Source organism: Arvicanthis niloticus, chromosome 9 (assembly GCF_011762505.2).
Source record: "Arvicanthis niloticus isolate mArvNil1 chromosome 9, mArvNil1.pat.X, whole genome shotgun sequence".
In the NCBI taxonomy this organism is placed as follows: Eukaryota; Metazoa; Chordata; class Mammalia; order Rodentia; family Muridae; genus Arvicanthis; species Arvicanthis niloticus.
In genome coordinates, this window is record NC_047666.1 from 59669619 (window position 1) to 59695161 (window position 25543).

Consider the following 25543-nt stretch of genomic DNA (forward strand, 5'->3'; position numbering starts at 1 on the left):
CCATTTAGAACAGATGATATGCTTCAAAGCAATGGGTGATGAAAGGGAAGGTGATGGAGATTGACAAGCCGGTGGTACCAGGAAATGTGGATTTGTGATATTTACCTCAAGATCATTTTTTCTAGGGAGGCAAGAACTCAAAGCTTAAGACACAGTTCTGAAGTCACTGATCTTAGGACACTTTAGCTGTGCAGAGAACAGAGATGATCACCTACCTGTTTGTTTTGCTTATTAAGATGCTGAGGTATCGGAAAAATTGTCCCTGGTGCTCCCATCAACAGTAGTGAAAGATTCAGCCAGAGCCCATTTCTCTGTGATGGGTGAGTCAATCTATCCCTGGGAGACTTGAAACAGTAGTCACTACCACTGCCCTGTCCCCTCCATGGTTCCAAATGTAGTGTTCGAACTACTACACTTAATCTCTTTAACATCCTCAATGCCCACTTGTTACCGGTCATATTTAATAAATGGGGCTGTGCACGCTGACCATCTAAGTGGCAGTGGCTCTGCCTAGCTCAAGCCACCATGCTCAGTGGCCTGAAGCCAAGTGCTCCACAGCTGGAAGTGGCCAGAGGCCATGGGTGCACCACAGCTAAAAAAGTCAAGTCAGAAACACCAGCCCTGGCATCCACTAGATGCCAGTGTGTGAGATGGCTCCACCAATCTTCCACACTGTCTCCACAAGGCTGGGTTGAGCCCAGACCATCCTGCCATCCACGCAGTACCCGGAAGAAATGAGACTCTAATGTTTAAAGATTATCCAATAGTTTTATATATTTGGTAATGCTCAAATAACAGGAAGCCAACAAAATTAGAGGTGTTACCTGCTACCTTACCTAGATATTACAACTACCTTAGACTGCTGGAGACACACGTAATCCACTGCCATTTTCCCCACTCTCTCCTCTTACTTTTGCCTAGCTCCTCCTCTCCCTTCTCCTACTCCCACATTAGCTCCTCCCAAAATACCAAGTTTAATATAGTGGTAAATATACTGCTATACCCCCTGGGTTCTGTCACCCATAAAATTCCTTCACATTACTGAGAAGTAATTTTATTAAAGATGTTATTGTGTTCTTGAAGAGAATGGCTATTCTGATCTCTTGCCTCTCACTTCCAGGTGATATCTTGAGTTCAGCTATAAAAAACACACAAAATCTTCTCCAGATGCCCTATGGCTGTGGGGAGCAGAACATGGTCCTTTTTGCTCCCAACATCTACGTACTGAAATATCTGAATGAAACCCAACAGCTGACTCAGCAGATCAAGTCCGAGGCCCTTGGCTTCCTCAGGGCTGGTCAGTAAGGCTCAGAAACTACACCTTGTTCTTGTAAATATTCTCTCTAGAAATGTCTAGAAATGGGCTTAGCATTGGAGGGGAGAGCCAAACAATGTTCTCCATCAGTCTTATAAGCCAGGGTATATGAGGTTCTCTCTGACTTCAGATTTACTGCCTGTCATGCCCTGAGGTATTAGTGTCTTCAGAACAAACTGAAAACCTTTTATTCTAGGTTATCAGAGGGAGCTGAACTACAAACACAAGGATGGCTCCTACAGTGCCTTCGGGGATCAATATGGCCAGAGTCAAGGAAACACTTGGTAAGAAGGGTTCACTGTCCGCCAGGCCTTGTTCAACTCTTGTTCCTTACTGTAGCTATGCATGCATTTTATTTCATGGAAGTCTAGCAGATGCCTGGACCTGAGAGGGACATGTTTGAGGTAACACAAATCATAGATGGCAGGAGTAAGATTCCCTTGAGGCTCATCTGCTTTGACTCTGTACCATGTTTTTACTGGCTTCAGTAAGCTGGCTTTTTCATTTCTCTACAAGATCATTCATCAGTAAATGTCTGGTTGTACTTGGCTAAGCATCCAAAGATGCTCATAACTGAGACTTAAAAACCTGTTGCCATTCTTCATGTGATCTTGCATTGTATAAGAATGTATTATTAAGGGCTGGAGAGATGCCTCAGAGGTTCTTCCTTAGGTTCTGAGTTCAATTCCCAGAATCCACATAGTGGCTCACAACCATCTATAATGGGCTCTGATGGCCTCTTCTGGTGTATCTGAGAACAGCAACAGTGTGCTCACATATATAAAATAAAAAAAAAAAATTAAAAAAAATTATCTACTTACTTAAAAACAAAACAAAAGAACTGTGTTATTGAGATAAAAACACACAAATGACCAGCAGGTGTCAGAGGAAAAAGAGACTGGCCTAAACCAGAAATAAACCAAGAACAGGGACCTAATTTTTTTGAGGCAGAAAACATATAGCTGGAGTTTTTAGGAAAGGAAATTATCTACAAAAGGAAATCACAGGAAGTGGGAAACACCTAGGATAAGCATGCAGGTGTGTCACATAAACACCAGAGAACGCAGGATAGAAGCAATGAGAAAGGAAAGCAGGAAGCACCTGAAAGCACACCTAGTGAGTGCCCATCCAAGTGGACCAAGGAATGGAAGACTCCTCTTGAGTAGCCAGAGTCACTGTCCAGCTGTTCTTCTCAGAGAACCTTAGACTGATTGCTCACTGGTGTGGACCAGGCCCCTGAACACCCCTGTGTGGAAGAGCTGCCTCAGAACTAAAGCTTCATCCCCCACTCTCCCTCCCTCTCCATCAGGCTTACAGCCTTTGTGCTGAAGTCTTTTGCCCAAGCTCGAGCCTTTATCTTCATTGATGAGTCACACATCACCCAAGCCTTCACCTGGCTCTCCCAGCAGCAGAAGGACAATGGCTGCTTCCGGAGCTCTGGGTCACTCTTCCACAATGCCATGAAGGTGATTTTTTCTGAAATGCTTATAAGCATGGTGACCTCATAACACCTCAAAGTCAGGTCATACTACCTACCATGGGGAGGAATAAGCCTCTAGGTTGGGAATGTACTTTTCATGATGGGGATATGAATGGGAACTTCCAATGAATACATGGATTGGCCTTGAGCGGGGAAGGCAGTGTTGATGGATTGCTTGCTGTATATTCTGCTGATCTCACTCCTTGTTTGCAGGGGGGAGTAGATGATGAAATGACCCTCTCTGCTTACATAACCATAGCCCTTCTGGAAAGTTCACTTCCAGCCACGGTAGGTGTCATGCTGTTTTTCCAGCATCCAAAAGTGATGTAAAGCCTGTGGCTTTTTAACATCTCTAAAGCCAAGTGGCAGCTTTCTTGTTTTTTTTTTTTTTTTTTTTTTTTCCAACTTTTTGCATTTATCTGATTCCATTAATGAACATCCACTTGCTCAGTGAAATCCTGGATATGTTACAAAGACCAACCTGAAAACACAGCCTCTGATACTGTCCCTGTTAGTCTGTATCCTAAGTGGAATGTAGTTTATGAAAAGGAATGGCCCCCAAAAGATAGACGAGAGGGTAGGCAAACAATCAATGACAGGAAGAAGATAGGAAAGAAAAAAGGAGGAAGGGAATGAGGAAAAGAGGGGAAGAGAGGGAACAGGAAGGGATGGAGGGAAGGAAAAACAAGGGATAGACAGAAAGAGAGGGAGGGAAGAGGGAAGGAGAGAGTGGGAGAACAAGTGGGGAGTAGAAAGGGAGGGAGAAAAGGGGAGGGTAGAAGAAGTAAGGGAGGGAAGAAGAAAGGAAGAGAGAAAGGAAGAGGAATGAAGGGAGACAGAAGAAAAGTAAAGGGAGGGAGGGATGCAGAAAGAGTGAGGAGGGAGGAGAAAGAAATGGAAGGAAAGGGGAGTGGAGGGAGAATTGATTTGAAAAGCATAAACACTGTAGCCTCCATATTTGTCACGGGATCAGCTAGGACCCTTTTGTCACATAGCTCAGTTTTCCTTTTTCTGGCAAAAGCATCCCATCGTCTCCAAAGCCCTGAGCTGCCTAGAGTCATTCTGGAAGACCACAGAGCAAGGAGGAAATGGCAGCTTTGTGTACACCAAGGCATTGATGGCCTATGCTTTTGCTCTGGCGGGGAACCAGGAGAAGAGAAATGAAATCCTAAAGTCACTTGATAAGGAAGCTATAAAAGAAGGTAGGAATGTGTGTTCTCATGTTTGTCTCCATCCAGCTCCAGTGAAGGAAAATAGAAGAGCACGTGGAGTGTGGAAGGAGCTTTCCATGTCAGTCCCATCTCCATGGCACACTGAGGTTTCTCCTTGGGCTGCCCCATTAAGAAATGAGTTTTCCTTCTATACAAAAGCCTTCTGTTTGGTATTTTCTGATAGTGTGACCAAACTATCAACAAATACAATATCACAGTAGAACACACGCAGGTCTAACTTGGTTACAAAGGTGAATGTAGTTAAAGCCCAGCTTTTCTCAGCTACCTATAAACCTACCAGGAGCAGCAAAGACTATGAAGAACACAAAGAGGAAAGATGCATCGAGGTTTTGCTATTTCAATGGCAACTCTGACCCCACTGGGAAACTTTAGTAGTCATTTGGTTTAAAAGCTGAACAAGTAACATTTTGTTGGGTGTGAAGGAGTTAATGAGTAAAAGAATCATGTCTGCTACTTTCCCAGCACCAGCCCTGCTAGAGCACCAACGAGGATGTAATTTAGTTAATAACTTACACATTTCTGTCCATAGTCTTTCTCAATCATGACCCATAGCAACAACTGCAGGTTTTACTGTGGATTAGTAAATGTGGGCGTATTGTGAATGAAAATTTTAAAACCTTCTAAAACCTTTTATAGTTCCTTCTTTCTACATATGGACATGCAGTCATTGCCCACTCAGTCTTTTCCTTATTTCTCTATTTTTACCCCAAGACAACTCCATCCATTGGGAAAGACCTCAGAAACCCAGGAAATCCGAGGACTCTTTGTACGAACCCCAGGCTGCCTCTGCTGAGGTAGAGATGAGCGCCTATGTCGTCCTGGCTCGCCTCACTGCCCAGCCAGCCCCAGCCCCTGAGGACCTGACTTTGTCAATGAACACCATCAAGTGGCTCACAAAGCAGCAGAATTCCCATGGTGGCTTCTCCTCCACACAGGTCAGTGGTTTTCCTTCAAAGTCCCCATTAGGTTAGAGGGTTTGAACAAGAGATGCAGAGACCATAAAAGGGGGTAGAGGATAGAAGAATAAGGACATGTTACTCATGAATATTTTGTGTCTGTAGGAAGTGAGGGCTCCTGTATTCCATAATAAATTGCCCTAGTTTCTGTGCCTGGTCACAGGAGTTCTCTTCAGACCACACTTAGTGAAACAGGCCTACGTTGCCTAGAACTTCTAACCCAGATCCAATCCTTAATATAAAACAATGGTAAAAATCCCGGAATATCCAGAATCCTACACATAGTTTCTACACTTTAGTACAGCTTGTGAAGACCTAAGACCAAACTGACATGTCTATTGCCCTACTGACCTTAAGTACAGCTGTTTCCCTTCTCCTGATAGACTCTCCTTAATCTTATAGGAGGGTAGATCACCCTCAAATTTTCTCCAAGCTAGCCAGATGTCCTGCTGCCTCACTTTACCTCTTGATATGTGGGATGGTAAACTATTCACTTTATCATCTAGACAGTATAATTCTCACGAGGTAATATCTACTACCTCCAAAAATATACATCTACCATAATAATTATAATTTATTCTGGGCATATAAGGCAGAATTAATCTCCAGAGAAGTATGGTGAGATGGTAGGGTCCTCTAAAGAAGAGATACAATGTAGGAAAAGAAAACTTCCATAATACTAGCTACCCTGCTTTGAAACTCAGTTCTTTCCCTCTCTTCTTTCAATAGAGAGTAAGTTTTGTGATTATAAAACCCTTGATGCATGTATCTGCTCTCTTGTTGGGCTCTGTTCTCAGGACAGCATTTGGAGCTCCCTGGATAAGGAAGGATCTTGTGACAGAGATCCTTCCTGGAGCCTGAAGTACACTTGCACAGAGCATGCCACTGAGGAGCAAGGCAGTGAAGGACAACACTAGATCATAGGTTTTTTTTTTTTTTTCTATTTAATAAGATGAATCAGGACAGGCACTTGGCCATGCTGTTTGTATGTCTTGATAACTCAGCAAGGGCAAAAGCAAGTTTATTGAGGAGACTTAGGGCATGATTTTGTGGGAAGATGGAGGGTGTAACCGTGGGAACCGGGGACAATTGGAAGAAAAACAACACATGTGGGGAGGAAAATCTAATTTGTATTTATATTTTCTTCTGGCTGTAGGGGTTGATTTGCATATGTTAGAATAGTTTATTGAGGAAAAACCATGTGAATTTGACTCTCACATGTGTTACATACTAAAGCCTGAAATAAAGTCTAGAGATCAAATAATTAGAAACAAAATCTCCTGACAGTTTGTCACAGCTAGAATGAACTTTGGGAAGAGCTCCAGACCTTCCAAATGGATGTTATCCTGAATGGTTTTATTCATTCCTGTCAGGACACTGTGGTGGCCCTCGATGCTCTGTCCAAATATGGAGCAGTTACTTTTTCCAGAAGCCAAAAAACTTCTTTGGTGACCATCCAGTCTTCAGGGACATTTTCCCAAAAGTTCCAAGTAGAGAACAGTAATCGCCTGTTACTGCAGCAGGTCCCATTACCAGACATTCCTGGGGACTACACCATCAGTGTGTCGGGTGAAGGATGTGTGTATGCTCAGGTAAGATGCTGGGGAGTTGTGAGTATGCAGCTGTGAGCCTCCTTCCCCAAAATGGAAAGTCTGGCTTTGCCTAACAGCACACATTATGCTTAAATTGGAAAAATTGATCCAAGGACACAATTGAGTTGCAATGGAGTTGAAGTATTTCTGTTCACTACTTATCAGACTGCATTGAGATACAACATGCACGTGGAGAAGCAAGAGGCTGCATTTGCTCTACGGGTACAGACAACACCTCTGACTTGTAATAATCCCCAAGGCCACAACAGCTTCCAGATCTCACTAGAAATCAGGTATGAGATAGGCATGTGTCTGTCTCTGTATGAGCATCTGACTCTGTTTCTCAGCTATTGTAGGGCTGTCTTCCTAGAACTCTTCATGGAACAGGTGCGAAGGTATCTAAAATGGGTCTCTTCATTAACATTTTTTGTCTGTAAAAATATATATATACTTAACTTCAGCTAACTGAACGATGAAGAATTGTAGAATTATAATTTCAAATAAGTCTACTTTTAGGGTTTGTTTCTTGTCCACTATCATACTAAAATAATACATTATTCTTTTCTATGAGACTTTAACATGGGTTATTCTTCTTCACCAACAAAGAATAGCCATCCTGATATTTTAAAATTTCATCTTCTGAAGAAAAAGACATTCAGTTCTTCTGACACTCGTCAAAAACTTCATACAAAATATAACTAGCAACAGGGTCCAACTGCAGAAACCAAAGGCATCTCAGATGGAAAGAATACATTCATAGTGTGACTTATCATCAAGCATAAGTGTGTGTGTGTGTGTGTGTGTGTGTGTGTGTGTGTGTGCCAGCATGTGTGTATGACAAAGAACAATGTCAGCCCTCAGCCCTCAGCCCTCAGGTTCCACACATACTTGTTTTTGATATTAGGTCTCTTACCAGCTAAGCAGACTCTGTTGTCTCACCAGCATGCCTGGCAGATCCAGCCATTTTAATGCACTCTCCAGATAATATTGTTATGCAGCCTATTTATATTGACTATAAAGGCCATATATTTTTAAGGTATAGAAGAATCACACAGGCTATATCAGGAATTACTGCTAGACCTCAAAGGAGGCAAGATTCAAACTATTAAAGTGACTCCTTCTGTCGACTTCTCTGGTCTGTAGTTACACAGGGAGCCGTCCATCCTCCAACATGGTGATTGCTGATGTGAAGATGGTATCTGGTTTCATCCCATTGAAACCAACAGTGAAAAAGGTAAGCAGAGATGAGATGTTTGGATTCTCTGTATCCTCAGACTAGGAGCCTACCAACACCATCATGATTATGTCAGACCATGTCAAAGCAATGTTAGCACTCATTTAGCACACTTGAAGTTGTTAAAATACTGATTGATATCAGTATGGATTGTGATAGCAGCCAGCACAAGACCCATAAGAAAGGTGTCTGAGTTTGCTGGGTCCACAATCTAGCTAACAGTAACTTTTAAAGTGTAATGACCTGGTCAATAATGATTCAGGGGAAATATTATTAAATGACAAAATGTAGGTGTAGTTTTAGATGTTTTAAGAACTATAAAAATTAACAAGGTAAGGTTGATAGCAGAGCTGAGAGAATATGAGGTAAGTACTGCCAAATGGGTGACTACTTTTATGTTCAAATAAAAGTCAAAAATAGTTATTACTACATCAGATCATATTCAGTCAGGCCTTTAGTAGAACAGCATTCACAATTTTCTAAATATGTGTTCATTGTTACTGGAAAAGTTTTTTTCCCATCCCTTTAAGTGAAATCAATAACATCCCCTTTTTATCACCTGCAGTCCCACAGTCCATTTACCTCTCTCACCACCAAGGCCTTTGCCTTTTCAGTAACCTGGAGGTTTCCTCTCATTTTCAGCTTGAAAAATTAGAGCACGTGAGCAGAACGGAAGTGAGCAATGACAATGTCTTATTCTATCTGGATCAGGTACAGTTCCTTCTGCCTCCTTAGACATGCAGAGGTGGACAGTCCTTGCTTGGTCTATGTAGGTCAGGTGAGGGTCCTTCCTGCCTTCCTCTACATGCTGAGGTGGACAGTCTTTCTTGGTGAGTTCTTTTTCTCTGCCCTGGAGACATGACTCAGCATTAAGGGCACTTACTACTCTTGCAGAAGACCAGAATTGGGTTCACAAGATCCATACCAATCCAAAACTGTCTGTAACTCCAGTTCCAGGGGATCTGATTCCTTCTTCTGGACTCTATCAGTACACACACATAGACACCCTCCTCCCCTACACAGACACAGACACACACAGAGAGACACAGCCACATACACACACAGACACAGTCACACACACACACACACACACACACACACACACACAAACAATAAAACAAAATTTTAAATCTTCTTTGCTCATTGCTTGCTTTGGGACTTAGCATACGGTCCCAAGTCAACAAGCCAAAGGTTTTAACTCTTATAATGGACGAAGTTAAATATCATACATTAAGGAGGAATATGGATGTTTGGGATGGTTTAATAGCCTGGAAAAGTTTTATATATCCCCTGAAGACTCTACTTCAGTTCCTCAAGTTCCCAGTCTAAAATCCATATCACCATATCACCATTCACATAGATGGGCAGTTGTGGAAGACAGTGACTGTGGGGTTAAATGCTATCCAACGCATAACTAAGTCATGCTGAAGAAAAACACTGGCCCCTTTCCTGAGCCTTGATCATTTTTTTCTCTTTCCCAGGTGACCAATCAGACACTGGCCTTCTCCTTCATCATTCAACAAGATATCCCAGTAAAGAACCTGCAGCCTGCCATCGTGAAAGTCTATGACTACTATGAGACAGGTGAGCAAGAGATGGTAGTGCACCCCAAAAATCTTGTCTTCTTTTTTTGTGTTTTTTTAAAATTTTTTTATTTTTTTACAATTTCTCACTATGTAGCCCAGGCTGGCTCAAATTCTCAGTCCTCCCAAATGCTGATATTACAGGCATATGCCATCATACTCACTATTAAGAACAATTGTTTTTCAGCCACTGACCCATTATGTAAGCCAGACAACCATTTAAAAATTATGAGTTAATTCAGCCACTCATGTCTTGTTCTATTTGTCCAACCAATCATGTGCCATATCCAAATAACCCAAGGAACCAAACATCTTACAACATAGGGTCTATAGGATAAAAGACACACACATTTTCTTATGAATACAGCAATGGGAAGATGGAAGATTTGTACAAATAATCACAGAAATTACAACACAGATGAGAATTGTAGATTGTGTACTTGATGGTGAACAAAGAAAGAGAGCAAAGCCAGAGTTGGGGAATTAAATGGATGGATGGTCAAGTGAAGAGTTATATGTCATATATTTCAGACTAGAATGATTCAATAAATATTGAAGGAAAAGCAAAAACATATAATGGAATCTGAAACGATAAATGTCTAGAAGGATTGTGGCTAGTGCTCTTCTCAAACACTGTAGGAGACGCACACTTTGATTTTTCTCTACAGGGTAAATGATTCTGGTGTTGTTATGCATTTGTTTCTTTATTGTGTGAGAGGCTGGCACATCATGGTGCCTGTGGAGGTCAGTGAGCCATTTGGGGAAATGTGTTCTCTGCTTCTGTCATGAGGATCCTGAAGACTGAACTCACTGAGGTCATCAGGCATGGCAGCAAGTACCTTTCCCCACTGAGCCATCTGGCTATCCTAGGGTAAACGTGTCAACCAGTAGTTTCAAGGGGGAGATATTCTCTCCTTTGGTTTGTCTGATGTCCCCAGAGAGGTGACTGTTCAGCAATCATCCAGGTCCTGACTGAGGAAAGTGGTCAGTTCTAACACATCACCTGCCCTCCACAAAATCCTCTCAAAAACTCCCATTCTCAAGTTTGACTTCCATGTCTTTCAGATGAAGTGGCTTTTGCTGAATACAGCAGCCCCTGCAGCTCAGGTGAGCACCTAGCATTCCTACCATGAGCCTTCCTCTGACCTCCTTCCCCTCAAAACGACCCACAACTTTTGTGAGATGAGCTCAGACAATTGTCGCTGAGTGACAGAAACACAGAAATATGCACCTTTGGATTGGTGTGCTAACCCTGGAAGACTCCTCTGACTCTCTCACCAAAGTGTATGGTAGCTCATGGTAGAAAATCTGAAGGATCCCGTTCTCTACCAAGGCCAGTTTGCTTTCCTGCTGAGAACCCTGCTGTCTGTGCCCAGTTAGATTATACTCACCACATGTGCTGTTTTCTTCTTTTTCCATACGAATACAGACAAAGAGAATGTTTGAGACTCCTTTCTGTGGACAATGAATTGCTGGAATCCCAACCCAGGAAAGTTCAAGACAGTGATTTGTGTTTGTCTCTGAAATACAAATACTGAACAAGCTTGGAAAATAAATGCAAAGTTCTCAAGAGTCTCTAGCTGTGATTATTCCTTCACTTAATCCAAATTTGCGCTGAGTTCAGTTAGTGTTTTTCCCTATATCCCACATTTGTGATGAGCAGAAATGACATTTAAAGAGAAGAGCATTCACTGTTAACACGAGCAACACTTTATAACTGCTTAAATAAAACAGTGCTCCAAACATGAGGCATAACAAGGTGGCAACCTTACCTCCATAATAAAATTATGATTGGTGTATTAGTGAAACAAGTCTATACAACAAGCAAGAAATGGTGATTCAGGCTTGCATTCAGAGCATTTCTGGGGGATGAAGCAGGAGAGTCCCAAATTCAAGAAGTGACCCAGGCTACTTTGCACATGCCAAGTGAACCTGGGCTTCATAACAACACTGTCTCTCAAGAAATCAAATGAAGGGATTATGGCTAGATGGTAAAACACTTGACCATTTTCAAGTCTGTGGCTTCAGTTTCTAACGAAGGAAAAAGCTAGGGACATAATATATCCAGGCAAAAACACTTTTTACAAAGGAATAAAAAATAGACCTTTAGTGCCAGGAAAATGGCTATCCTGTCTGACCAGAGGGAAGGGGTGCCATGTTTAATACCACAATGATAAATGTATTAAGTTATATAATGGAAGGTGTAGTGATTGAAAGCAAAATGTCCCTGATGGGCTTGGGTGTTTGAACAGTTTATTGGTCCCAAGCTGGTGCTGTTCAGCAAGGGTGTAAAAATCTTTGGAGAATGGGTCCTAGCTGGAAGTAGGGGTGAAGCCTAAGAATTCCAGCCCAGTCAAGTTCTTTGCTTCTTGACTTATGTAGTATGATGAATTCATTTCACAAGTTTTTCTATCCTTGGACCTAAACATTCCTAACCACTATGCTTCCCTACCATAACAGGCTGGTGTCCCCTGGACATGGGAACCATCAGCTGATGACCAGGTGTTTACACACATGAGCCTATGGAAATATTTGAGATTCAAACCCTAACAGTGATTAGCCTGTTATTCTGGAGCCTGTGGCAAGGCAGCATTCACAGGGGGATCCACCCACTTAAGGGTCAGAATTCAAGAGAGAGAAAGGTGAGGGCAGAGTCCCATAATCCCCTCTGTGAATTATCTTTTGCCCATTGACCAGACCCTTTTCAAAGTTCCACCACCTTCCAATAGTGAGGGCCAAACCTTGAACACAAGTATCTACTGTAAAGGCCATAGTTGTTAATGTGACCTTTTCAGAGATGATGGGACTTTAAGATCTAAATGAGGTCCTCACAGGGTAGTGGGACCTGGCTCCTCCTCATTGGTTTACTGTTTTTCTTTGGTGACCATGAGGTAAGAACTTGACTTACTTTTGCTTTGGTTTGCTGTGTCTTGTGGCCTCTGTGCTCCCTCAGCACAGAACCTAAAAGAGCAGGAACCATCAATCGATCAGAATGAAACTTTCTCTTTCTAAGTTCATGTGGCAGATACATGCTCCAGTAAACAAAAGGCTGACCTAGCAGAAGCAAGAGGGCAGTGTTTATTAATGCCACTGTGAGACTGGGGAAATGAGTTGAGGGTAATGTATAAAGCATAATGTTCCATTCTCTTTAACCCACCAAAGGCAGAGTCCCACATTCCATGGCAGATTCTAAAAGATTAAACTCCAGTAACCAGAATGTCTAGAGTAAATAAACATATGACTAGACCATATACGTTTCTAGACATATGTATAATATAGACCAAGGCATCAGGAACCGTGAAAACAGAACTAATAATCCACTGAAGATAGTTATTGACAACCATGCTAATTAAGCCAATTAAAAATATGTGAATCCTTTTATTAACAAGTGACCAAGAGCAGACTCATGCTTCAAAGTCTCTTGGGGGCACAGCTCTGAGAGACAACATTTTTTAAAGACAAAAAAGTGCAATTACATCAGTGTTTGATGTGGTCAGAGCAACATAAGTCTTTTTGGAGGTCTTAGTGGTTTTTCCAGACACCACATGACAATTATTTTTGGCTTACACTTCCTCTTAGTCATTTTGGTTTTATGTTTTAACCAGCACAAACGTTAATAATTTTGGTTAACAGGTCTGGACAATGGTCAGGGTCATAGACAGTCTCAAAAGCATTGACAAGGAGGTGGTGGCTACTCGGGGAATGGGGGAGTGGAAGGCTGAGGATTGTCAAGGCAGGAACAAAATAGAGCCAGGGCAAGATGGTGACACTTTAGTGATTTCGCTACAATGAGCAATGAAACCAAACCAAGGCCATAGCAATCCCCTCAGAAGAACTGAAGATGTAATAGATCCACTTCTGAATTCTATAGAACCTTTAGAAAAGGACTAAATAAATATCCCTCACATTGTTCCATAACTAGAAAGGGAAGGAATGCCTCCTCAACTCACATGAACAGAAGGAAATGCTCAAATAAAACACTTCTACAATTGGCATTACCCTGACAACAAAACCAGATAAGGACTCACACACAAAGTAACATGCAAAAACACTTTCTTTGATGAATGTCACAGATGTTCATCTATGATGAACATAGACTCAAAAGTCCTTTAAAAAATCGCAAATTTAATTTCACTTTAAAAAGGCCACGGGTCAAGAACAAACTGCCTGTTGTTCTAGAATGCAAAAATGGCTGACCAATTAGTAAGTGTGCTGAAGCACGTGATCATTGCAATTCGCATAAAAGCCTTTCACCAAATCAGGTGTTCCTCCATTATAAAAGACGTGAAGAAACTAGGAACAGGAAGAACACACCTCAGCCTCATAAAGACTACATACATCAAACAGATAGGCAACATTCTGCTAGATAGAGGAAAAATGCACTTCCTCTGACATCAAGAATGAGACAAAGATGTCCACTCTGGCCATTCTTATTGAATATAATACTTGAACCACATCAGGCATGATGGTGCATGCCTTGAATCCCAGCCCTTGTAGGCTGAGGCAGCGATCTCTGTATTTTAAGGCCACCCTGATCTACACTGTGAGACCCTATCTCAAAAGAAAGAAAAGAAAAGAAAAAGAAAAAAAGAAAAGGAAATGAAAGAAAAGAAAGAAAAGAAAAAAGAAAAGATACTTGAAATTTTAGTTAAAGAAAAGGAATAAAAATAAGAAGTGAGGAGATCCAGGGAGGGGGAGGGGAGGCGCAATGGGGGAATGCTGTGGGTTGCTCCAGGCTGACCTGACAGTCACCTGGAGGAGCAGTCTCCTTGCCTGCTGGGCAGCACTGGAGATGGCTGTGTCCATTGCTTCCAGGCTCTGATTTCTGCCCCTCAGGTGACATCTTTGGTTCGGGGGGGGGGGGGGGGTTATGAGTGACTCATAGTGGTGGCTCTCTGGCCTGGGCTGTTGAATCTCAGGAGGTGGAGGCAGCAGAACCAGCTAGAGCCCTGAGGTCACCTGAGGACAAAGGCGCTCCTGGACCAAGAGCCTGCACTAGTGCCCTATGGCTGCTTTGGCCTGGTTCCCGAGCTCAGGCTCTGCCCTCTGTGCTCTAGGATGACCACAGGCTTGCACACTCTGCACCTTCACACTAGCTCACCATCGCCTGGCCCCCATGTGCCCATGCTCACTCACAATCCTGCGTGGTGGGATCTTCTTGCACAGCCTCCAATGAGTGGGGCGGAAACGCTGGATTCTCTATGGTGCTGGTCCGGGAGACTATTCCTAGGAAGGAAGAGGTAACACCTGGATATGCACTGTGACCCCAACCATTCTGACACATGCTGCACTCACTCTGCAGAAGCCATGAGTTGCATGCACTCACACTCACAATCACTGCTGGGACCATGTGGGACAATATGAAAGACTGGCCCATGCTGCCTGCAAACCCAGAGCAATTCTGAACTCTCTCCTTGACTAGACTAAGACTCCAGGGCATCAAGGAAGATGAAGAGAGTCAAAGGTCAGATGTTGGATGAGTGAATGGTTAGGAATTGTTCCCTAAAACTCTATTCCGACTCCTTTGGTGCAAATGATAAACTACCATATGAGAATGAAAGGTGTAAATGGGAAAAACAAAACAAAAAAAAAAAGAAGTGAGAAGATCAACTTACCCTTTTGCAGAGGACAATGGTCTCAAAAGACACTAAGGACTCTACCAAAAGACTCTTCTATCTAATAAATGCAGTCAGAAAAGTAGTAGGATGACAACGTAGGGTACAAATATTACATTCACAATAGCCTCAATTAATGAAAAACCTAAGTATAAACTTAAACAAAGATATAAAGACCTCTGTGAAGAAAACCACAAAGCCCAAAATGAAGAAGCTGAAGAAGACACTGGAAGACAAAATGACATCCCATGTCCACAAATCAGTAACTTATCATATTGTTAAAAACAATCTATAGACTCCCAGCCCGGAACACTGGTTCCTTCCGGTCTGGGCCAGAGCACTGAGCAGATCTTGGGTGGCAGCTCTGCCCCCAACCTCCATGAACCCAGAGAAAGCAGGGATTCCAGGCGCTCTAATTTGGACAGTGTCTTAGAAACTAGTTCTCAGATCTGAGGCCTGGACCAGACCTCTGCCAGGTCTGCTGTTGTGTGGACCCCGGATTCCACCTGAGACATACTGGAAGGTCCACTCAACCCAGAGCCACAGAGCAACAACTGAACTCAGAGCGTCAGACAACATATCCTGAGATATTCTAGAGGAGACACTGCACCCAGAATAGCAGACACCTAGCTGGACTGCTACCTTGGAGGCACCATATCCTGAGGCATCCTAGAGGTACCACTGTAATCAGTGCAGCTGGAAAAGATCACAAAGACATCTGGACCCCTAGAAGATCAGACACAAGCGAGATAACTGGAAAGACAGGCTTCAGTCAGAGACAGCAAGTACAGGCAGCACTAGAGTTAACCAGATGGCAAAAGGCAAGCGCAAGAACTTAAGCAACAGAAACCAAAGTTATATGGCATCATCAGAACCCAGCTCCCCCATCAGAGCAAGCCCTGAACACCCCATCACACCAGAAAAGCAGGATTCAGAATTAAAATCACTTCTCATGATGATGATAGAGGGCTTTAAGAAAGACATAAATAACACTCTCAAAGAATTTAAGGAGAGCACTGGTAGACAGATAGAAACCCTTAAAGAGGAAACACAAAAATCCCTTAAGGAATTGCAAGAAAATGCAACCAAACGGGAGAAGGAATTAAACAAAACCACGCAGGATCTAAAAATGGAAGTAGAAACAATAAAGAAATCACAAAGGGACAATACCATGGAGATAGAAAACCTAAAAAAAAAAAAAAAAGATCAGGAGTCATAGACACAAGTATCACCAACAGAATACAAGAGATGGAAGAGAGAATCTCATGTGCAGAAGATACCATGGAAAACATTGACACAACTGTCAAAGAAAATGCAAAATACAAAAAGCTACTAACCCAAAGTATACAAGAAATCCAAGACACAATGAGAAGGCCAAACCTAAGGATAATAGGTATAGATGAGGGGGAAGACTCCCAATTTAAAGGACCAGTAAATATCCTCAACAAAATTATAGAGGAAAACTTCCTTAACCTAAAGAAAGAGATGTCCATAAATATACAAGAAGCCTACAGAACTCCAAATAGTTTAGACCAGAAAAGAAATACTTCCTGCCATATAATAGTCAAAACATCAAATGTACAAAACAAAGAAAAAATACTAAAAGCAGTAAGGGAAAAAGGCAAAGTAACATATAAAGGCAGACCTATAAGAATTACACCAGACTTCTCACCAGAGACCATAAAAGCCAGAAGATCCTGAACTGATATCATACAGACCCTAAGAGAACACAAATGCCAGCCCAGACTACTATACCCAGCAAAACTCTCAATCATTATTAATGGAGAAACCAAAATATTCTATGACAAATCCAAATTTACACAGTATCTCAACACAAATCCAGCACTTCAAAGAATAATTGGTGGAAAACTCCAACACAAGGAGGGAAACGACAACCTAGAAAAAGCAAGAAAGTAAACTGCCAAAAGCCATAAAAGGAGGTAGCTAAACAAACATATCTCCACTGCCAATAACAAAAATAACAGGAAACAACATTCATTTCTCCTTAATATCTCTTAATAGCAATGGACTCAATTCTCCAATAAAAAGACATAGACTATCAGACTGGATACGTAAGCAGGACCCAACATTTTGCTGCATTCAGGAAACTCACCTTTGTGAAAAAGACAGGCACTACCTCAGAGTAAAAGGTTGGAAAACAATCTTCTAAGCAAATGGCCCCAAGAAACAAGCTGGAGTAGCAATTCTAATATCAAATAAAATCATTTTTCAACCAGAAGTAATCAAAAAAGATAAAGAAGGACACTTCATATTCATCAAAGGAAAAATGTACCAAGAGGAACTCGCAATTCTGAACATCTATGCCCCAAATGCAAGGGCACCCACATACATAAAAGAAACTTTACTAAAGCTTAAAGCATACATTACACCCTACACAATAATAGTGGGAGATTCCAACACCCCACTCTCAGCTATGGACAGATCATAGAAATAGAAACTAAACCGAGACACAATGAAACTAACAGAAGTTATGAACCAATTGGACTTAACTGACATCTATAGAACATTTCATCCTAAAACAAAAGAATATACCTTCTTCTCAGCACCACATGGTACCTTCTCGAAAATAGACCATATAATTGGTCACAAAACAGGCCTCAACAGATACAAAAAGATTGAAATAATCCCTAGTACCTTATCAGACCACCATAGACTAAGACTCATCTTTGACATGGACAAAAACAACAGAAAGCCCACATACACTTGGAAACTGAACAATGCTCTACTCAATGATAACTTGTTCAAGGAAGAAATAAAGAAAGAAATTAAAGACTTCTTAGATTTAAATGAAAATGAGGTCACATCATATCAAAACTTGTGGGACTCACTGAAAGCAGTACTAAGAGGAAAAATCATAGCTCTAGGTGCTCACAAAAAGAAATTGGAAAGAGCATACATTAACAACTTGACAGCAAACCTGAAAGCGTTAGAACAAAAAGAAGCTAATATACCCAAGAGGAGTAGACAGCAGGAAATAATCAAACTTAGGGCTGAAATCAACTAAGCTGAAACAAAAAGAACTATACAAAATATCAACAAAACCAGGAGCTGGTTCTTTGAGAAAATCAACAAGATAGACAAACCCTTAGCCAGACTAACCAAAGGAAACAGAGACAGTATTCAAATTAATAAAATCAGGACTGAAAAGGGAGAAATAACAAAAGAAACAGAGGAAATTAAAAAAAACATCAGATCATACTACAAAGGCCTATACTCAACAAAATTGGAAAATCTGGATGAAATGGACAATTTTCTAGATAGATACCAGATACCAAAGTTAAAGGAGGAGCAGATAAACCATCTAAACAGTCACATAACTTCTAAAGAAATAGAAACAGTCATTAAAAATCTTCCCACCAAAAAATGTCCGGGGCCAGATGATTTCAGTGCAGAATTCTTTCAGACCTTCAAGGAAGACCTAATACCAATCCTCTTCAAGCTATTCCATCGAATAGAAACAGAAGGAACACTACCCAATTCGTAAGCTACCATTACACTCATACCTAAACCACAGAAAGACCCAACAAAGAAAGAGAACTACAGACCAATCTCTCTTATGAATATTGATGCAAAAATACTCAATAAAATTCTCGCAAACCGAATCCAACAACACATCAAAACAATTATCCATCAAGATCAAGTAGGCTTTATACCAGGAATGCAGGGATGCTTCAATATTCGGAAATCCATTAATGTAATCCACTACATAAATAAACTTAAAGAAAAAAACCACATGGTCATCTCACTAGACGCTGAGAAAGCATTTGACAAAATTCAACATCCCTTCATGTTAAAAGTCTTGGAAAGATCAGGAATTCAAGGCCCATACCTAAACATTGTAAAAGCAATATACAGCAAGCCAGTAGCCAACATCAAACTAAATGGAGAGAAACTTGAAGCAATCCCACTAAGATCAGGGACTAGACAAGGCTGCCCACTCTCACCTTACCTATTCAATATAGTACTGGAAGTCCTAGCTAGAGCAATTAGACAACAAAAGGAAGTCAAAGGGATACAGATAGGCAAGGAAGAAGTCAAAATTTCACTATTTGAAGATGATATGATAGTATACTTAAGTGACCCTAAAAATTCCACCAGAGAACTCCTAAACCTGATAAACAACTTTAGCAACATGGCTGGATATAAAATCAACTCAAACAAATCAGTAGCCTTCCTCTATTCAAAGGATAAACAGGCTGAGAAAGAAATTAGGGAAATGACACCCTTCTCAATAGCCACAAATAAAATAAAATATCTTGGAGTGAATCTAACCAAGCAAGTGAAAGATCTGTATGACAAGAACTTCAAGTCTCTGAAGAAAAAAATTAAAGAAGATCTCAGAAGATGGAAAGATCTCCCATGCTCCTGGATAGGCAGGGTTAACTTAGTAAAACTGGCCATCCTGCCAAAAGCAATCTACAGATTCAATGCAATACCCATCAAAATTCCAAATCAATTCTTCATAGAGATAGAAAGAGCAATCTACAAATTCATTTGGAATAACAAAAAACCTAGGATAGCAAGAACTATTCTCAACAATAAAAGAACTTCTGGGGGAATCACCATCCCTGACCTCAAACTGTACTACTGGGCAGTAGTGATAAAAACTGCATGGTATTGGTACAGAGACAGACAAGAAGATCAATGGAATAGAATTGAAGACGCAGAAATGAACCCGCACACCTATAGTCACTTGATCTTTGACAAGGGAGCTAAATCCATCCAGTGGAAAAAGGACAGCATTTTCAACAAGTGGTGCTGGCTCAACTGGAGGTCAACATGTAGAAGGATTCAAATTAATCCATTCTTATCCCTTGTACAAAGTTCAACTCCAAGTGGATAAAGGACCTTCACATAAAGCCAGATACACTGAAATTAATAGAAGAGAAGTTGGGGAAGACCCTTGAATACCTAGGCACAGGGGAAAAGTTCCTGAACAGAACACCAATGGCTTATGCTCTAAGATCAAGAATCAACAAATGGGACCTCATCAAATTGCAAAGCTTCTGTAAGGCAAAGGACACTGTCAACAAGACAAAACGGCAACCAACAGATTTGGCAAAGATCATTACCAATCCTACATCCGATAGAGGGCTAATATCGAATATATACAAAGAACTCAAGAAATTAGACACCAAACAACAAAACAACCCCATTAAAAATGTGGTACAGAGCTAAACAAAGAATTCTCAACTCAGGAAACATGAATGGCTGAGAAGCACCTTAAGAAATGTTCAACATCCTTAGTCATCAGGGAAATGCAAATCAAAACAACAGTGAGATACCACCTGACACCAGTCAGAATAGCTAAGATAAAAAATTCAGGTGATAGTAGATGCTGGCGAGGATGTGAAGAAAGAGGAACACTCCTTCATTGTTGCTGGGGTTGCAAACTGGTACAACCACTCTGGAAGTCAGTCTGGTGGTTCCTCAGAAAATTGGACATAGCACTACCTGAGGACCCAGCTATACCACTCCTGGGCATATACCCAGAAAATGCCCCAACATATAACAAAGACATATGCTCCACTATGTTCATAGCAGCCTTATTTATAATAGCCAAAAGCTGGAAAGATCCCAGATGCCCTTCAACAGAGGAATGGATACAAAAATGTGGTACATTTACACAATGGAATATTACGCAGCTATTAAAAATAATGAATTTGAGAAATTCTTAGGTAAATTGATGGAACTAGAAAATATCATCCTGAGTGAGGTAACCCAATCACAAATGAACACACATGGTATTTACTTACTAATATGCAGAGATTAGCCCAAATTTTGAAACAACAAAGATTCAACTACCAGACGATATGAAGCTCATGAAGAAGAAAGAGCAAGTGAGGATGCCTAGATCTTTCTTAGAAGGAGTAACTAAATACTCAAGGGAGAAAATATGCAGACAAAGTGTGGGTCAGAATCTGAAGGGGGGGGGTTGTAGGGAGACCATTCCACCTGGGTATTCATTCCATGTGCAGTCACCAAAAATAGACACTGATATGGATGTCAGGAAGGGAAAGCTGACAGCAGCCTGATAAGGCTGTCTCCTTAGAGGTCCCCCAGAGTCTGACATACCCAGAGGCAGATACTCACAGCTAACCATTAATCTGATCAAAGGTTCCCAATGGAGAAGTTAGAGAGTAAACTGAAGGAGCCTAAATGGTTGGTGGCCTCATGAAGAGAGCAACAATACCAACCAGCCAGAGCTCCCCAGCATTTAAACCACCAGCCTAGGAGCACATATGGAGAGCCACATGACTCCAGCTGTACATGTAGGGGAGGATAGCCTTGTTGGGCATAGGTGGGAGATGAGGTCAATGATACCTTGAAGGCTGAGCACTGAGTGGGGGGGGGGGTAATCTGAGGGTGGGGAGGGGGATTGGGGAGTATGTGGGTAAACACCCTCATAGAAGCAGGATGAGGGGGGATGGGATAAGGGGTTCCTGGGAGGTGGGGGGAATGCGGTAAGGGGATAATATTTGAAATGTAAATATAATATCCAATAAAAGAGGGGAAAAAGAAGAAAAGCGGCTAGAACCAACATCCTTAATAAAATGTCAACCCTCTTTAAAAAAAAAACTATCTTGATACTAAAATTTGTTTTGAGAATTGTATATTGCAGAATGATCAGCCTTGGTGTATCTACTCAACAAGCAAGCTGGGCAGACCTGCTCAAACCTCTGAGGTCCGGGAATTACATTTGGAGGCAGTGAAGACACAGCATCAGAGGCTTATCAATTTGCTCTTCCTCCCACTCCTCTTCTAATATCTCAACGCCCATAGTCAGCTTGAAGAAGCTAATGAAGAGTCAGCGCCCCTATTCCCTGGGCTTGAAGACTGAGGTGGTAAATGTTGGGCTGTCTTTCTAGGGAAAACTAGGGGTTTTGTTGGAATAGAGAGGACTAGCTAGGGTTTATTGCATAGCCATAACCTATTTGTAGAAATCTGTATAATTAGTATCAAGATGAAGATATAAATTCTTAAATGGCACCAATTTACTTTGATTACAAATTTTAAGGTTTTCATTGGTAAAAGCTTCTTATTGATATAAGAGTGAGATGAATATTGTTACCCTCATAGGCATTGTACCAGTATAACACACTTAGGAATACAAGGCTTAGACCCAGTCCTTCTTTAACTTTTTTTAAAACTGATTTGAGATGTTCAGCCTGTGAGTTAAGGGACTACAGCAAATTCATGGGTTGGAGTTTTCTATGTTTTATTTAGAAATAGCTGAGAGGAGTTAACAGGCAACAGTCCAGATTACCTTACATGGATAGTTGGTTTTCAAAACATCAGAAATCCACAGAATTGACATGACAAACATTTCAGTATTAATGTTCATTTTGATTAGAGACCTGTCTGCTCCTGACAGCCTCATATATTGAATTCTAAGGAGAAATTGAGCATCTTTGGAGTTACTCCAGTTGTGGTGAGACAGCCACTAGACAAGAATTGCCTCTTTCCATCTGCAGACAAATTACTGTCCAGAAAAGGAGAACAGTCAACTGATTATATCTGCCTAGACAGAGTAATCAGCCCTTAATAATTCTGCAGCACTAAGGTCTGTCAGATGATCCTGGGCCAGAAGGGGGAAGAACAGATGCTCCAACGTTATGTAGTAGAGAGAGTGTCCAAGTGTTCAGAGGTCTCTATAAATTGGCTAAGTTTTAGAAGCTATGCTTTGTGCTTCCCACAATTATAGTTAACTCAGTCATTCTGGATTTCTGACGGTGTTGAAAACTTATAGCCTCATAGCCAATCCTGGCTATTTACCTTGAGAGAAAAGATTTGAGTGGATGGTCGTCAGCTGACATTCATCCTAAAGCCAAGGAAAAAGCCAGGTACAGAACTAAGTGTTTTAGTTTTGAGAGACGACAGAGGTTCTGGTTAGTCAACAAAATGTTGTACTGGGTATGAGGACTATCTTGTACCTCATGGTTACAAATTGGCATAATTATGCTCTAATTGTATTTTGAGAGAAAAGTTTCATTTTAACAGGAAGGGTGATATGTAGGAGGAGCTAAGGTGGGAGGAGTATTGAGAGGAAGAGAAGGAGTAAGAAGAGGAGGAGGAGAAGGAGAAGGAGAGGAGAAGCTAGGTGATGAAAGAGAGAAAGAGGGGGGAGACAGGGAGGCAGATGTTCATGTATCTCCACCAGTCAAAGATAGTTGATCTATCTAGGTTGGGTAGTGGGTTACACCTCTGATTGAGCAATACCAAACTTATAAAGCCCATGATTAACATTTTTTAAAAATGTATATGTGCAAAAAGAAAAAGGGGGCATGGGATAGGGGTTTTCTAAGGGCGATAATGGGAGAAAGGGGATGGCATCTGAAGTGTAAATAAAATATCTAATAAAAAATTAAAAAGGAAATAATTTTAAAAAATAAATAAAAAGAATCTATAGATTTAATATATTTCTTCTACTTACCCTCTTCTCAGAAATAAGAAAAAAGTTGAACATTATAAATAAACACACTTATGCACACACACAAACAGAAAGAAAGAGATTTCAAAACACACTACTGAGCCATGGAAGTAAAGCCAGGCAGCTGCAATCAACAGATTCTCTATAAAGATACCAAACAGATATGCTGAAGAATCTGTGTTAGCAAGTGGTGCTGGAAAAAACTGGAAACCTGTCAGGAGCCATAATGGGATAAGCTAATAATTAGCAGGTGATCATCCTGAAATGGCTTGCCTTGGATTATTATTTAATATGCAACAAGTGAGCCCTTATGCAGCAAGGCTGTAAGGGACTGATTTTAGTGAAGATTCTTGCTATTAATATGTTATTATTATTATTATTATTATTATTAGACATATGTAACAATCACTAAGCAATAGCACACCCCTTTGGAGCAGATATCTGCAGATCCATGAAGATGCACTGTCTTGTAGTGATGCTATATAGACAAATAGATGACCTCTTAAGTCTTAATGATGATCTTATAAGAATTCCTAAAATTATATCAATGATTATTAAGCTCTTTTATAACAGGATTGCTATTAGGTCCTTTTCTGATAGTTAAAACTGCATTGAGAACTCTGCTAGTCTCCCAAGTATGATCTGTTAATGGCTCTTAGATAGTTACCAGACTTTCTCCTACTCAGACCACATTCCAAGATGTTGTAAAACAATTAACCAAGGGTCACTAATAGGGAACTCATGATTTATTATAGGTGCTAGGACAGCAGAGAAAATATTGCCTGGGTTTATTTATACAAAACTTCACTTATTTCTTAGTTATAGTTTTAAATCTTCAGTGAACCTGTGGAGCTAAACAGGTAATAGATGTTTAGCCAGACAATTACTCCTAATGGATATGCATGTAAACATTCTCTGTTGTAAACTTCTATTTCAATTTATGATTTGATTTTTGGTGTGAACTTGTGATGAACTTTGTAACATGTGACCATGTACTCTGAAAGATGCATAAGTACTGAAGACAAAGACAAACAAAGTAGTAGTTGTAGAAGTTCATTAGGAGCCACTCTTCCCTTCCTTTCCTTTTTCCCTGCCTAGAATTCTTTCCCTTAGAACTTTTCCCTTATTAGAATTTTTTCGTTTTCTCCACTCAGGACATTTCCACTTTTCCCCTTAGATAACTTTCATAAGAAACTTTTTATACTTAGTAATAAACTCTATAATAACTTCTCTAAGTGTTTGTTCTTCCTGCCACCTCGGGCTAGCATGCATAAGTTAGGGCCCAGCAGTTCCTGCTGAGAGAGTATAAGGCTATTTATTTAATCTTTTGCTGTTTTGGGGCTGAAGTGCTAAGTGCCAGAAACTGCAGTTTTCTGGCCAGAGGATCACAGATCCTCTGTAGGTCAGCTACAGTAGCATAGTAAGTAAACTTTTATAGCATATGTAAGTAAACTTTTATTTACAGCAACCCTAAATATCTCCTAAGACCAAGTTTTAACCCCCTTGGCTGCCTCAAGAAGAACCAACAAGAAGAAAGAAGACTTCCACCTCCTCTACCCAAGCTGTGGCTGGCCACTGGCAGAAACCCACATGTAGAAGACTAAAAATCAATCCCTATCCCTCACCCTGTTAAAAAATCAATCATAATAGCTCAAGGTCCCTAAAGTAAGACATCAACTTTTAAACATCTAGAAGAAAATACAGGGAAATAGAGATTTAGATAGGACTCTATTTCTCAAGAAATAAAATCAGAAATTGGCAAACAGGATTCCATGCAGTAAAAAAAGCTACCAAGTAGCAAAGAAACAACTCCTAACAGGGTGAAGAAACAGACCAGGGAATGAGAGACAACCTTTGCTAGTTATTCATCTGACAGGAAATTGATATTCAAGGAAAAATGCAGAAACATTGAATATATATGTATATACATATGTATACATATATAATGTGTATTTGTGTGTATATAAATTGACTACATATGTAATAGAAAAAGAAAAATATATAAACCTGGATAACATAAAATCTATGACCCTGTGGCATATCTCCTAATCCTAGCTCTCAGGAGGCTGAGACAGAAAAACACA

At 40.8% G+C, this 25543-nt stretch overlaps 1 protein-coding gene across 2 annotated transcripts in view; it reads left to right on the top strand.

The window, feature by feature from the left end:
• LOC117715733 (murinoglobulin-1-like) overlaps positions 1-10964 on the top strand; it is a 57709-nt gene extending 46745 nt beyond the window's left edge. The window contains exons 23-36 of one of the 2 annotated variants that reach the window (XM_076940507.1): positions 237-320; positions 1121-1297; positions 1512-1599; positions 2625-2781; positions 3009-3083; positions 3817-3997; positions 4739-4962; positions 6357-6575; positions 6741-6868; positions 7719-7809; positions 8452-8520; positions 9291-9393; positions 10458-10499; positions 10822-10964. In XM_076940507.1, coding sequence (XP_076796622.1) covers positions 237-320; positions 1121-1297; positions 1512-1599; positions 2625-2781; positions 3009-3083; positions 3817-3997; positions 4739-4962; positions 6357-6575; positions 6741-6868; positions 7719-7809; positions 8452-8520; positions 9291-9393; positions 10458-10499; positions 10822-10838 — 1655 coding nt within the window. In that variant the 3' untranslated portion in view covers positions 10839-10964. Of the gene's footprint in view, positions 1-236; positions 321-1120; positions 1298-1511; positions 1600-2624; positions 2782-3008; positions 3084-3816; positions 3998-4738; positions 4963-6356; positions 6576-6740; positions 6869-7718; positions 7810-8451; positions 8521-9290; positions 9394-10457 lie in introns of both variants that reach the window. The other variant, XM_076940506.1, reaches the window with a different exon arrangement.
• Positions 10965-25543: the final 14579 nt, after the last annotated feature.